Source organism: Pyricularia grisea, assembly GCF_004355905.1.
Source record: "Pyricularia grisea strain NI907 chromosome Unknown Pyricularia_grisea_NI907_Scaffold_11, whole genome shotgun sequence".
Classification (NCBI taxonomy): domain Eukaryota; kingdom Fungi; phylum Ascomycota; class Sordariomycetes; order Magnaporthales; family Pyriculariaceae; genus Pyricularia; species Pyricularia grisea.
The window spans coordinates 606,385-616,231 of NW_022156723.1; the positions used below are offsets into that span (position 1 = coordinate 606,385).

A 9,847-nucleotide genomic window follows, 5' to 3' on the forward strand; every position below is an offset into this window, starting at 1 on the left:
GTCAATGATAATTATCTGGACATAGCCCTCTCCTGCTCTGGATCAGCGGGTGGCAAGGCTTGAAATTGAACTCTCATGCTTAGTAGCTATGGTTGAGAGGCAGGCTGCAGTACTATAAATTTCTTTACTTGCATTGGGACGCCTGGGATTTTGGGACTTTCCGGGCCAGGGACGTTTCTTTCTCGAGGCCAGTTGTTTGACTTTGATCTTTCTCTTGAAGTTATTCGAGTGAGAGTACGTCCTCGGGCTTCTTCACACCCTTCGATGTTTGTGCATGTAGCCGAACCCACGTCAGGCATCAGGAATAGGCGTGTCAGCGATATTGGAGTGTTTTGCTGAGATGTCGGGCGCCTTAGCAGCCGGGTGAGATACAGCTCGGTGGCAAGGTCGGATATGAAATTTAGCTTATTGAGATTCTTCAGCTTCTTAAATGAGCCACTGAATATGATGTCCGCTAATTGAATAATATCACAAGCAGAAACCTGAGTTTCGCAAGCCATTCTTGCAACTCTTTCGGTCTCGAGCCGGAGCCTGCCTGCCTTCACAGCAGAATCTTGAAGTCCGTCTTGGCCCTGGTTTTGCATCCATAGGTATTTTCTCGCGCCGAGCTCAGCATAGCTGTACCCATTGCTCAGAGAGCCATATTTCGATATTTAGCTGCCAGAGATGCTACTCACCAGCCAAACCCATCATTCCCACAGACTGCCGCGGCTACTTAATGGCCATTGCCCCGCGAAGAAGCGAGGAATTTCGACAGTAGCCCTGTCAAGGCGTAGCTGACTCGAAAAGAAGCATTGCCACGTCGCTATTATAATGTCGGTGTATGCAGGTGATATCATAAACGTTCCTTGGTCTTCACGGTCCACGGTCCTCGAAGTTCTTTTTTTGGTCCAGACCGCCGATCGGGACTTCTACGGCGTTCTCTACTCCAACCCGGATCCACTCAAATGGGACTGGCCGAGCCCGACTGGAATCGCATGGGTGTATCACGATGGCCTCCAGATTAGAACGTGGCAGGAAGCCGGCCAGAAGCCTAGTTTTACAAATGATTCGTCAGATTTTGAAATAGAACAGATTTTTGGACACTATGAGAACGCAGAAGGTCACGTCTCCTATGCAGTCAAGTGGGTTGGCTATGCGTGTCCCACCTGGGAAAGTGATATAAATTACTCCTGCAAACACGTTGCCGACTACCACCGGCGACTTTCAGCCCCGGGTTCGGCGCTGACGCATTATCAGCCTTGCGTTGAGGTTGTCACAGCTACAACCGTATGATACTGTGCTGCGGGGGCTGGTTTGAACTGGAGGATTTATTTGTTGCAAGGTTTATAATGATAGATGTGTGGACTTAAGAAGGCAACTTATGAGTAAAGTGCCTTTGTTTTCAGTACCGAAGCATGACCACTTCCCGACGCATGTTCAAAGCCCAGATAGTGGTGGCCTAGTGTGTGGATGATCTATAAGATCTAGTGTTGCTGTGGATTAGGTGACCGTCGTGTCACTGAACGCCAAATGGGGCCGCTCGACCGGGGATGTGAGATGGCGCCCATACCGGCAAACGATCGCCAATTTAGTTTAGCACCATGAACAAGTCCGACAATGGCCTGGACTCCGTGGACAATACCAGGGCGTATACCTTTGGCCCTGATGGAAAGTCAAGTCGCCCATGCGAGCGCCGATTCGTAGTCTGTATTAATTCTCAGCCAACAAGCGCGGCATAGGTGAGGATATCTTATCGCTAGCTGAATTGTGCATAGCAATGGTGCTTTGTTTGTGGAGTATTCTCTCGTACGCCTCTCAAACCTTAGGTGGTATGGGTAGCCTTTGCAGCCAGTTGTGGCTGTTAATGGCCTAGTACCGCATTCGTCAAAAGCCGAAAATGGCTGCAAATCAGTAGCGGGTTGTGTCTGCCACAAAAACCAGCATTCTGCGTTCCGTCGTTGTGGCACCGTTTGCTAATTGTCATGGGTCAGGTTTTCTTTGACTTCCTAGATTGGACGATTGTTTTGACCAAACGAATTTTTAAAAACACTTGAAGCGTCACATACAGTACGAAACTATCGAAACACAGTATAGCCTAGCTATCGTAAACCATATACGGTAAAAGGCGCAATGGCCTCGCCAAATATTGCAGTGAACACTTTTAGTAGTGGTGTTGTGTACTAATGGCTCATGTGACGTACAACCCCAATCGCCAAGAGAAAAAGATCAACCCGGTTTTAGGGAATGTACACAGGCCCCAAACACAACGGCCAAAACTGGCTGTTGCCCCGCTTGACTGTGTCTCCTAAAATTCACTATGAGAGTGCGAGCCAATCAGCGGACTAGCTAGCTCAAGTTATCTTATAACAGAGCAGCAATTGGAAGTTGACTAGGTCTTGGTGTCATGCAGCATGAAACCCTCAGACACCAGGAAGAGTAAACTTGAATTATCTGTCCGCTGCTCTGAATTTGGTTCATAGTCGATGTTAAGATACAGTTTGGAGCAAATCTACCGCTTCCAGTATAGACATTCGATCTTCGGCCCAATGCTTCTTGAGTCTACTTAAGGAGATGAAAGAAAATCCGGAGTTGGGTGCATTGTAGGCTACAAACATCCACTTTTTGCCGTTACTACCCATCTGCCAAAGTACCTTGAAGCAGTTGTGTATTCCATTTGGCTGCTTAGTCAAATATCCATTGCGACAGTGCGATCGGGCTACCGAGCTACTGAGCCAGATTAACCCGTGCAAGGCAGACATAAGCACCTGTACTGAGGCTCGTTCTGTTAACTGGATCATGAAGACTGTGGTCCAGATAACTCAGTCGCCACTGGTTTTGGCTTGAAATCGAGCCTTTCCCACTTCATCACAAATGCAAGGCAAAAGACCACAGCACCGGCCCCCACAACAATGAAGAATGTGTTCCCAATAGCCCTGGAAATCTCCTCGACCACAACTCTTGCTAATCCTTGGTCTGCCTGGCCCAGAAACGCAGAATCCAGGCCGCCGAGCGCCTGCCTGACTTCAGCATCGGAAAGCCGAACGCCGGCATCGCCCAGAGCATCGCTGACATACTTGAACCCCAGGTTCTGGAATACGCACCCACCAACCGACATGAACAGAGCAACTCCGCCCAGCTGCATGATCAAGAAGACAACAACATGATCCGACTCTTTGGTTGCGTCACCCCGTGCCAAGGTCTTGAGCACCGCGGCGCCCTGCTGGAAAATCAAACCTACTCCCGCACCTACGAGCGCGAGGTTCCCCATCACGAGACCCACGGGGCTGTCGGCCGTCATGGAGGTCTGGAGCGCCCCGCCAATGATCATCAGCGCGCCACCCAGCACGTAGAGAACTGGGTAGAGTCGCAGGCGTGGAAGCAATGCCGACGAAAGGACCGTCATGCCGACGAAGGTTCCGATGTAGGGAAGTAAATGGACGGCAGCCTCAACAGGGTCGAAGCCTCTGGTGAAGGAGAAGAACAGCGGAGTGTAGTATAATGTGATGCCGTACGCTGCAGCTGCCATGGCGGTTGACAGGCCTACCGGAAGAACTGTGCGCACCTCTCCTAGCGCGTCGGCCGGGAAGATGCGATGCTTACGGGTCGTCCAGATGCACAAGTGCTGCTGCGCCGCGTACAGGGAGAACAGGAGCCCGGCAAAGACCCAGGCCACGATGGCCGAGTATGAATCCCACGGCCAGTGCGAGCCGGAGAATATCAAGCTGCTGAAGAGCATTAGAAAGCAAGCGCAGTGTAAGATCCAGCCGAGCCAGTCAACATCGACCCAGGCGTGTGATGCGGCTTGTTTGGATATGAAGAGAGGCGGGAGGAAGACTTTCCAGCCGGCACAAAGGACAGCCAGAATGGGTATGTTGATAAACATTGCCTAACAGCTGTCAGCTTCTTTTGCAATCCATGCGGGACCGAGCAGACTCACCCATCGCCATGTAGCATGGGGGTTCTCAGCGAAGGCGCCGCCGACGATTGGTCCTAGCACCAAACCTATGGCGAACCCAGTCCCAATGACGGCTTGACCCCTGGGCGCCTCGTATGCCGACGAGAACTTGAAGTTGTACAGCATTATTCTTCCAGAGACCGTCAGTATGAATCAAACAAGAGTCAAACATCTTAACCCCAAAAGACGGGGTGCTCACCCCTGGTAGAGCCCTGCGCCACCGATACCGGTGATTGCCCTTCCGATTATGACGCAGTTGATGTCTGGGGCGGCGCCAGCGATTGCCGCGCCAGCAGCAAATATTAGAGTGTAAATGTAGAACTGCATTTTCAAGTTGCCAAAGGCAGACAGCCTCCGGCACAGGGGCATCATGCAGACGTTGAGCGCTGTGTACCCGATCGCGACCCACGTAAGGAGCTCGACATGCCCAAAGGCATGATAGACGGAGGCCTGAATGTTTGCGACGTTGCTAACATCGTAACCTATGCTGGTGTGTCAGATGAGCCGTCATTGGCGTTTTGTGCGCGAGATGCGTACCTAGGAGCATGCTAGCAAGCCAGCAGCAGAGCTGTATTCCTGGCCATCTCCAGGTTGGCCAGCCGTCTCTGGGGCTTTTTTTCGGGTGGTCAATCGGCTTCCTAGGGAGATTTAGGTTTATCTGATACCACTGCATGGCTCGTGCAAAGACGTAGTGTGTGCTGAGAATGCTTTGCTGAGAAACCCGTGGTTTTGGCGGATGATATATATGCGGATCACTAAAACTAGTCGAAAGTCTGGAAACGATTCCAGTTGGGCCGTTACGCCGGTTTTGAACCAAAATGAGAGAGAACGCCAATTCTGGTGTCATCATCCCCGCCTCCAGGTATCTAACACTTTCTCCCGGTTATGGCAATGCTGAAGCCGTTCCTGGCTTGTACAAGTGGGACCCAATTGCCCATGACATACCCGAACTTGCATCCGAGACCATCTTTAGGAGTGATTGGTGGAGCACTGTACAAAAGAGCGCGGATGGATACTATGCAAAAAGAAACAAAGGGAGAAAACCGCAGACGCCCATCTTACGTCTCAACCATGTCCTCGACAATCACAGCTCCCAACCGACAAGACCGTTTCCCGGTAACACGCCCGTTGCCGCCAACTCCAGCTCAATATGCTGCGTCCGCCAAATCAAAGTTGTGAACAGAGGTTAGAGCGTTCTCGGCGGCAGCTAGATGCGGAAAGGCAGAAGAGTCACGGGTTGAGAACCAGACTGGCTCGATACGAGCGTGAGAAACAAGATCTTGTTGATCGCATCAACAGCCTGCAGCGAGAGTTGCGGGCAGTCCAGCTGCCGAGCGACTCTTCGACTTGGGCTACAGCATCGCAGCAAGACAATGACTCACCGAGACAGCCTCTCGACAGCGCCCCACCCTTGCCTTCTCGCTATCACCGGCGGGAAGAGAAGCATAGACCAACGCAGTCGCAAGACCAGCGGATGTTAGTCGACCTTACGACGGAGGATACAGGCTTCCGATGCTCCAAATGCACGCAAATTTTCAACTCCAGCGACAACTGCTTTGCATTAAGCAGCTGCGGGTGTGTACGTTGTGTTCCCCTTCACCCACCAACATTATTCGTAACAGCTAAGAAAGGTGCGGCCGCAGCCAATTTGCCCGTCTTGCGCAAACCGAGGCTGCCACAAGCACAAAGAGCTAGGTGAACAAAACATATTTCGGCTATTCTGGACCAGATGCTTTTGCCTAGAAGAGGACGGCGAGGAAAAGATGGTCGCTTTGAAATGCGGTTAGTTATGATTCCTCCTTCCGGACGAGCAGGGCTGACAAGCTCAGGCCATGTGTACCACGATGTCTGCATCCGAGAATGGTTCCGAGCCTGCCAGGCCGACAGAAAGGAAAGAGACTGTGGGCCCTGTCCTTGCTGTAAGGAGCACGTTGAAGATGTTTTACTACTGGAGTGGAAGCCACTCGGACTCGAGAGGATGGTTGACGTATCTGCATTTTCTTGAGGCAAAAAAGGAGGGGACCAAACAGTACTACTCGGGCTGGAAGTCCAGCTCTTCTATGGAGACATCTATAGAATTATTGCAGCTTCCGTAGCTTGTCCTGGGATCTGACCCAGCTTTTAGCTCTTTCAAGTAGCTCCGTAGAGCCCGCTTCACGTGGAGTCTGGCTTCCAAAGTGGCAGAGACTTGGTCCAGTTAGTTTGGCTCATGCATGTTGCAGGAGAAGAAACTCACCGAGTAACAACAGACGTCCGTTTCGACTTCTTTCTTCGCAGAGACAATCTTGCATGCCTTTTCTGATGATGGCTTTGAGGTCCGGCTTTCCTTTGTACAGTCTTGCTCGACCGCCAAACGTCTTCGCCACCGTCGAGTCAGCGGCAGAAGGGGTGCCTTCCAAGGACCCTACGTTGTCGAAAATGGAGATCAAGATCATCTGAAGTCCGGTTAGCTGGGTCTGCACAAGGGTGAGGATAGACCTTGCCTTCTTGGTGTCCTGATCAAGGACCGGGTTGAGAAGCCACTTGCCGGCCGGGTTGACAATGTCTGGGAATGATTAGCGCTGACATGGCCGATACGGTACTCCATCGTCAAACTCACCTCGCTTTGAGATGAGCCAGACAAGATGGGCCTTTTGTCTGTTTCCCCCGGATACTAGCTCTCTGAGGTAAGCTGCTTGAGCAGCAATGCCGTAGCCGCTCGCCAGCAGCAGCACGAAATCGAACTCCAGCAGTGAAACACGTCTCCCAAATGGCCCACTGACGATGGCGTGTCGTCCTTCCTGACTATCTGCCAGATGGAGCTTCCTGGTAAACCCGCGCCGGCGCTCGACAAAAAGGTCCAGGCTTTTTTGCCTATCTTTCGACCACGAAGTCACCACAAACGGGTGGCTTTGGATAGAGGATGACGCGTCGAGCGACGGGACGGTCAGATTGATGTACTGGCCGGCGGCAACACGCAACGGGCGGGGCAAATTAACAGTCACTTTGATCGCGACTGTATCACGATCTGATGGCCTGACGGACACGCTTGCCAGCCTCCCCCCTTTCAGGTTGCGGCATATGAGGTAGCAAGTACGATAGACGCAGAGGATTAAGAAAACGGTGACAAAGCTAACGCAATACACTTCCAAATATCCGGGGTTCGAAAAGTCAAAGACCGACCGCAGGTGCCAAGCAATACCTACAGCAGCACTGGCCGCTAAGCAGTAATGTAGCACGATGAACACTTCGTAAAACCGATTTCTGAAGAATCCGAAGGACGCAAGTATCAGAAGCTGGACGGCACAGGCAGCCTTTTACGGTCAGTTGATGATGTTAGACAGGCTCGACGCGAGAGTAGATTTCTTACAGAGAAGGCCAAAATATTGCCAAGGCTGCTAAAGGAAAACGAGCGACCGTTGAGGACCATGCCTATGCTGTGAAAGGCTGTCAAAGCGGCCGTCGTCCATGCTGCAGCTCGATGGAAGAAAAAGTATGAATGACGGCTAGCACCAAGCAGATCGATAAGGAGATCCGAATGAACGGCCAAAAGCAAAGGCTGGATGTTGAAGATGACCAAATACCCAGCTCGGACTGATCGGAGGGTGGGACTCTTGAAGAGTATGAATATGTTAGCAGCCACGAAGCAGAGGCTCCACACAGCAATCGGTATGGGGAGTCTCCCCATATTGCGATAAAGGAATTGAAGCCGAAAGGCTGTCTGGAGAGGGTGTAGATGGCCTCTGTATCTGTAGATGAATCGCGAAGTCAAGAGTAGAAGAAGCAGGCCTCCGATGCACAGCGCGTAACGTTGGAGTGCCGAGTCCATTTTGAAGGAGAAGACAAGGGCTTTCTCCTTTGACTGATCTTGACCAGGGCACAAGGACCGGCCTTTCCTTACGTCAGTTCGCCAGAGTACACTGATACAAGAATGAATGCTGCTCAGATGCGCAGGAGGGGTCTAAAAGAAACTGGAACTTTCTTTCTGGCCATGAGATAGTGTTGTATCTGAGAATTAAGATGCTGCTTATAATATCCATATTCGGTTTCAAGCCTTCTGGCAAATGCGTTCATGGCTATTCTGAAAGTGGCTCACGATTGGACGCATCTAAATTGGAAGGCAGTCATGGAAGCTGATACCTGCTTTAAAAAATCGCATATGTATACAGAATGCGCATGATATCAGGTAATGCTACTTTTTTCATACCCAACGAAATGAACAACTTGATCTCGAGGGAAGGGTGCTCGGATAGGCCGCCTTGCTGGCAGCTGAAAGACGAGGTCGAACACGAGAGAATGCATAATTTGTTGATCGATCAGTGCGAGCAGCTTCAAGATACGATCTTCAGCAAAGAGTTGATAGAACAGGAGCTGTGTCTGACAAAGGACGCCCTGATAGAGACCACCAGTCAATTGAAATCGACTAATGAGAACTTGCAAAAGCTGCGTACTGCCGCAAGAACCGAGGCAAGGTCCAAGCACCAGCTTATTCTCACTCTATGGAACAGACTAAATGAGACCCAGCAGGTAGAAAACAAGCGCACCAGCAAGAAAAGAAAATATGATGACTTCCTTAGAGGCTGAAAGAGAAAGGCAAATGGCAAACAGATGTGGGACGACTAGTGATGGCAAGAGCAGCCTACCTCACGGTCGAAGGTCAGGCGAGTCAGATCAACCTTTATTGGCTACGTAGACTGCGATTACGGCATACATACAGCTACCAACAAGCAGTTATTTGCTTCGTGTCTATATAAATACAGTGAACCATGAATTCGTAGATGTCGAGAGATGTTCCATTGTTACCTATCGCACTGCGGCGTGACTCTGTATGCGTCACATAAGATGGCCACAAAGGACCGGTGGCGCGCAAGCCTTCAAAAGCTTTCATCTAAAATCAGTGCAGAAAAACGCCTCTGGGGACCCAAAATTGGAGAACTAAGAGAATTTGTCTTTTTCTCGGCCGACAGCAAGAAAAACAACGGAAGACCACTTCCAGATGTTGCGCCTGGTGCGTTCGTTAACGATCTGAGCGACCAGCGTCGGAAGGCTCGCACGCTTAGGCCACGGACCTTGCAACCCTATGACTTTAGAGGCCATAACATTCTCCTTTTGTCAGACTCGGACTCGGATCGAGACGACTGTCCAGAAGAGTCCACAGCCGCCGCTACGGGTCCGGAAAGGCAGCGGTACAGCGTTCTTGGCGATGGTGACAAAGAACACAAAGGGGATGGGAAACCGAAGAAAACCCAGGCTGAAGTCGAGGTTCAGAAAGATCAGGCTGAATCACTCCCGTTAATCTATGGGCAAGACAGCAACGAAGAGGACTTTTTGGCAAACTCGGCAGTTGAAGAAGAATTGGTGAACGACATAGTCAAGCTTCTACCAGACCGGCCCCGGGCCGATTCGCCTACATTGGGTACCGATGGCGCTGTCATTCGACGGAACTGCAGATACAAAAGCCATGGCAAAGCTTTTCATTATCATTAGGATCATGCAGGACATACCTTCGCCGACTGTACCGTCACGTAGTTCTCTGCCGGGAGTGGCTCTATCTCTATAATGTGATTGGACTAGCTTGAGCAGGCTGCTTGAAAGCGCCAGTAAACCGACATAGAATCCGATGTGCAAGCGATTCTCTGACAAAGTTTGGTATTACGGAGCTAGCATTTCTAATTATCTGGAAATAGAAGAAAATGAAGAACCAATGACGCTAGGACTCAATGAAGAGCTCGCGATGGGTAGTTGGGAGAAGGAGAATCGTAAAACATATGTGGACAAGAGATAGAATGAGCCCATTTACAGCAAAGCACAAAGAACAAAGAACAAACATGGCCAGCTTCCTAGAAGAGAGACTTGCAGCTCCAGCAGTGGCGGGAAGACGAGCGGTAAAGCTTTGCCCTGCTGTTGGCTTTGGAATGACTGCGCCGGTGG

The 9,847-nt window shown here is 50.8% G+C and overlaps 5 protein-coding genes across 5 annotated transcripts; 3 read left to right on the forward strand and 2 right to left on the reverse strand.

Moving 5' to 3' along the window:
- Positions 1-813: 813 nt before the first annotated feature.
- Positions 814-1,721, forward strand: PgNI_12378 (uncharacterized protein; the record flags this gene model as incomplete). Its single annotated transcript, XM_031132327.1, has 2 exons — positions 814-1,269; positions 1,575-1,721. 2 exons carry the CDS (start codon positions 814-816, stop codon positions 1,719-1,721), a joined length of 603 nt encoding a protein of 200 aa, XP_030976198.1.
- A 1,055-nt stretch (positions 1,722-2,776) lies between these two features.
- On the reverse strand, positions 2,777-3,385 carry PgNI_12379 (uncharacterized protein; the record flags this gene model as incomplete). The annotated part of the gene is made up of 1 exon (XM_031132328.1): positions 2,777-3,385. One exon carries the CDS (start codon positions 3,383-3,385, stop codon positions 2,777-2,779), a length of 609 nt encoding a protein of 202 aa, XP_030976208.1.
- Positions 3,386-5,969: 2,584 nt separating this feature from the next.
- On the reverse strand, positions 5,970-7,745 carry PgNI_12381 (uncharacterized protein; the record flags this gene model as incomplete). Its single annotated transcript, XM_031132329.1, has 4 exons — positions 5,970-6,124; positions 6,174-6,482; positions 6,537-7,230; positions 7,287-7,745. The coding sequence occupies 4 exons, from the start codon at positions 7,743-7,745 to the stop codon at positions 5,970-5,972; spliced, it is 1,617 nt and encodes a 538-aa protein (XP_030976240.1).
- A 386-nt stretch (positions 7,746-8,131) lies between these two features.
- PgNI_12382 (uncharacterized protein) lies at positions 8,132-8,500 on the forward strand (the record flags this gene model as incomplete). Its single annotated transcript, XM_031132330.1, has 1 exon — positions 8,132-8,500. The coding sequence occupies one exon, from the start codon at positions 8,132-8,134 to the stop codon at positions 8,498-8,500; it is 369 nt and encodes a 122-aa protein (XP_030976239.1).
- Positions 8,501-8,758: 258 nt separating this feature from the next.
- Positions 8,759-9,403, forward strand: PgNI_12383 (uncharacterized protein; the record flags this gene model as incomplete). Its single annotated transcript, XM_031132331.1, has 1 exon — positions 8,759-9,403. One exon carries the CDS (start codon positions 8,759-8,761, stop codon positions 9,401-9,403), a length of 645 nt encoding a protein of 214 aa, XP_030976218.1.
- Positions 9,404-9,847: the final 444 nt, after the last annotated feature.